The sequence below is a fragment of the Hevea brasiliensis genome, chromosome 11 (assembly GCF_030052815.1).
Source record: "Hevea brasiliensis isolate MT/VB/25A 57/8 chromosome 11, ASM3005281v1, whole genome shotgun sequence".
In the NCBI taxonomy this organism is placed as follows: Eukaryota; Viridiplantae; Streptophyta; class Magnoliopsida; order Malpighiales; family Euphorbiaceae; genus Hevea; species Hevea brasiliensis.
In genome coordinates, this window is record NC_079503.1 from 7,411,937 (window position 1) to 7,416,506 (window position 4,570).

General features: G+C 34.6%; 1 protein-coding gene across 1 annotated transcript; it reads left to right on the forward strand.

Annotated features, from left to right (window-relative positions):
- The first annotated feature begins 2,283 nt into the window (after positions 1-2,283).
- LOC110653680 (E3 ubiquitin ligase PQT3-like) lies at positions 2,284-4,265 on the forward strand. Its single transcript, XM_021809433.2, has one exon. It carries the CDS (start codon positions 2,284-2,286, stop codon positions 4,120-4,122), a length of 1,839 nt encoding a protein of 612 aa, XP_021665125.2. The 3' UTR covers positions 4,123-4,265.
- Positions 4,266-4,570: the final 305 nt, after the last annotated feature.

The following is a 4,570-nucleotide window of genomic DNA, read 5'->3' on the forward strand; positions in this document are numbered from 1 at the left end:
ACTTCAACTTATAAGTTCTTCAATAGTATGGGTGAAAAGTTCTTAAAAAAAAAAAAAGAACTAAGCATTCCAATATATTGGTTTTACAAGGAATGGAGAACTTTAGCCATGGAGAAAAGTAATGGAACAGGGCGAAAGAGAAGTTCCTCGATTTCTGGATGGAAAGAGGTCAACCTACGTTTCTCCTCAGAGACACCAATACCATGAAGCCCGGAAGGTTCAGGGCTGAGAAAGGGATGAAACCAAACTGACTCTAAGTGGCTTCAATTGATTTTGATTCTAAGGTGATTTGGGAATGGATTCAATCTGATTTGAAGTGGTTTGAATTTCAGTTTATAGATGATTTGATTCAGTGTTAATTCAATTTCAAATTGATCCAGTTTAAAATAAACCAAGTTTTTTCAAATTTGATTATTTTATTTTCTATTTATATTTTCATTATGAAGAGTGAAACTCTATGCTAATCAATGACATTTTTTAAATCACGAGACATCATTCATTTCTGACGGTTCTTTTTGCACATTATTGCCTTCTATAATGATGATTTTAGTTGGTGAGTGTGGCGAATTTCTGTCACGAGCAAGAGAGGGTGACAAAGTATAGTACATAGGCGAAGCATATGGAGTAGAAAACAGCGTTCAGTCATCAATATCAATCATCATAATAGAAAACCTCTTCCATAAAGATGACCCTGATTTTCTTCATTGTCATTTTTTTCTTTGCTTTCTTTCTTCTTTGCAGAAGAAGACAAATCCATCTCCATATCCTCTCCGTCCTCTTCTTTTATAGTGAACAAAACCTTTATAATGCATGCTGCTTTAGAATCTCGTTTACATCTGTACGTAGGCATAATTTGCAAGAGTGATGACGTCGTTGCTGTTGCTATTTCTGCATCAACTTTGATTCGAGAGCTCTGATTCTGGATTGGATAGAATGACTCATCACTTAACTTTCTTTTTTCTTTCTCATGCATATTTCATTGCATTAAACACCCAATGGGCTAGATACACAGATAAAGGCTTACAGCCAGAATAAGAACAAAATAACCCCTACCCAAAACAAGGCCTAGCCCCTTGACCCCACCCATCGAATCTATAATCTTCTCCTACGTTGAAGCACATAGAGAACCACGAGTTCTCAACCATCAACCATATATGAAAAGGTGACTATTTGAATAATTTATCAAGATTATCAATAAGTGGTCTAAAATTAGAATTAAAGGAAGATTTAGTTTCTCTAATTTTTCTTATTTTCGCTTTGCATTTTTATTGTGAAAATTAAAAATTACAGATAATAGAAAAAAATTAATTAGTTTTTTAAGAAAATGAATATTGAGATAGATAAAAATTTGAGAGACTGGAAAATTATAGAGATGAAAATATTAGAAAGGTGAGAAATGGGAGAAAAATCCTAGATTTGAAAATTAAGAGAGATGAAAATATTTGAGATAAAAATAATTTAAATTATTTAAAATGTTTGATATTTATAAAAAAAAAATATTTCTAAAATATCTTTAAAAAACAAAGAAACAAAAATTCCTAAAGATTTAAAGAAATAGACACCAAGTTTAGGAATGGCAATGGGTAAGACACTCTACCTAAACTCAAATTCGATTAATATTTTTAAAACTTGAACCCGTCTCAAACCTAATTAAAATTTATTTTCAATTATTCGAATCCGTCCGAACTCGATTATTATTATCTGAAAAATATTAAAACCCATTTAATTTTATATTTTTTAATTAAAAATCTACATAAAAAATATTTTTATTAATAATTCATATTCTAAAAATTTAATAATTCTATAAAATATTTTAATTTCATCTTATATAAAATAAAATATATAAAAATTTATAAATATTATTATAAATATATATATTTTATATTTAATTAAATATTTATATAAACGAATTTGGATAACATATATCTAACATGTAAAATTTAAATCTATATATCTAACATGTAAAATTTAAATCTATCATAAATATTAAATTTTAAGCATAAGCTCATCCTAAATTTAATTATATTCTATCTAAACTCATCCTATTAGGATTAATTAAATATTTACAAAACTTCCTACGCGTCTGTGGCTATTCCTGCACCTCAAGCAGTTACGCGTCTCTGGCTATGCCTGCAGATTGGCACACAAAAATTTCTATTTCACTGGGCAATTCACAATTCGATTGCATGTTGATTATACTTTTTGATCCTCTTGTATACGAGTGAAATAGCAATTTCTCTCTCTCATATTAAAGTTTGTATTCGTTCGTTACTATTCAATTCGATGCCGATATATTTTAAATTTTTCAGTCCCAAAGAGTATGATTCCATCTCTGTGGATGGCTCTGTTATTTCTGTTGATGCTTTGAAAAGGAAAATTTTTGAATATAGGTATAAATCTAATATGAAGTCTCATTCTAATGGTCTACGTTTTGGTACTGATTTGGACCTTGTGGTCATTAATGCCCAGACCAATGATTGTTATGTTGATGATATGTTGATTCCTAACAATACTCGTGTCTTGATTCGCCGTATTCCTGGAACGAGGAGTGGCAAGCCCGTAGACACTGCAACTATTGTTGTTATTGAAAAGCAACAGCCACTTAGTTCCTCTTATCGCACTGGTTCATCCAATACTGAAACTGTTGTTACTGCTCCATCCAGAAGCACCCCCGTAAATACTGGTGTTAGTTCTGTGTCTGCAAGTACTATTACGAGTTTGTCCTCAAAAAAATGCAGTGGAGACGCAAGTTTTGGATATGATGATGGGTTTGGGGACGATGTGTTTGTGATTCCTAGAATGAAGCCAGCTCAGTCTAGCATGACAAGTGTAGATGTGGAATCTGATGAGGACAGCAAGATTAAGGCTTTAGTCAATACTCCAGCCTTGGACTGGCAGCTTGAAGGTTCTATTGGTGTGGGTTCTAGGACCCAAGGCGTGAATGGTAGGGGTTGCGGAAGAATGGATGGCCATAGTTTTGGTGGATTGCGGAAGAAAACACCTCCAGAAGGTTATATATGTCACAGGTGTAAGGTGCCGGGACATTTTATTCAGTATTGCCCAACAAATGGAGATCCAAATTATAATTTCAAAAGAGTAAGGCCTCCTACTGGTATTCCCAAGTCGATGCTGGTGCCAAACGCAGATGGCTTTTATGTTTTGTCAAGTGGTGAAACTGCTGTTTTGCAGCCTAATGATGATGCTTTTAGGAAGGAAATTTTTGGCTGCTTCCCTTCAAAGAGATCCTGGTCTGTTAGTGATCTTCCACCAGAACTCCTCTGCCCCCTGTGCAAGCAAATAATGAAAGATGCTGCATTGACTAGCAAATGCTGTTTCAAGAGCTTTTGTGATAAATGTATTAGAGACCATCTAATCATCTCTAAGTTGAAATGTGTATGTGGAGCAGCAAACGTCCTTGCTGATTCTCTGATTCCAAACATGACACTTAGAGATACAATTAATTGCTTTGTGAAGTCTAGTTGTGGTAATAGCAGTAGCGGTGAAAATGCCAAAAGCAACTGTTTTCGAGTTATGGATGTGGAATCGGCTCACTGTTCGCAACCTCAGATTTCTACAACAAAACTACCTGCAGGATCATTTCAGGAATCGAAGAAGACAACACTTTATAATATAGAAGACGAGGCAAATAAAAGGAAGCTTCTTGATGATCCATACCAGATTGCTAAAAAAGCTAGAACTACAAGAGCAGCTGATGTATCTGAAGCCACTATTGGGTCAACGAGAATGAAGGATACAGCATCACAAGGAAGTGTTCTGGTGGTTGAGGAAGATGTGCAGCAAGAGGTGGTTTCTAGCGGTGGAGGAAAGAATAGGAATGTGGCTGAGGATGAAGTTCAGCAAAAATTGGTTTTCAGCAAGGGAGGAAAGAAAAAGAGAGGAATAAAAAATTCTCAAGATGACTCTCACAGCTTTTTGATGCCTGTTGGCTCTTATGCATATAATCCATATTGGGCTGGTGTGCAGGTGGGGATGGAACGATACGTAGCACCTTATTATGCTGCTCGTGCAATGAATTATGGGCTGAGCCTCTTTGGGACTACATTCAATGGCAAGATGAATCAAGCCTCTTTCAGTATGCAGCAAATGTGTGGCAGGCAATGAAGCTGTTGGTGCAAAGCTCGACAATGATTTTAACTGCAATCGTTCCTCTTTTCTATTTTCTTTCAGGGCTATATGTATAAATAATCAAATCCAACATTGATACAGTGATGTAGTTTGGTCTGACCTTGACTTTTACTTGTAGTTGCTGGTTTGGTATTTTAATAAAATTTCAATTTTTTCTTAGTATATTTTTCGCTTATTTTATTTATTTGCTCTCTCAAAGAAATGTCATTTGCAAAAGGGCACGTTGAGGATTGTAATGAAGCCTAAGAGATAGAACAAACTTTGTAGTCTGATGAATCTTTTGGAAGTGTATTCATAAGTCCATTAGTAGGATTCCATTTAGATAGTAAATTGACAGGCACGATGGTGGGCATGTGTTGTAATTGTCTCTGAATCCATGAATCTTATGGAACTCAGCTCGTGCTTTTCTTAGAGAGGAATATAA

What these genes read in the sequence shown, in the direction of transcription:
- LOC110653680 (XM_021809433.2), top strand. Translation starts at nt 2,284, where the DNA reads ATGCCGATATATTTTAAATTTTTCAGTCCCAAAGAGTATGATTCCATC.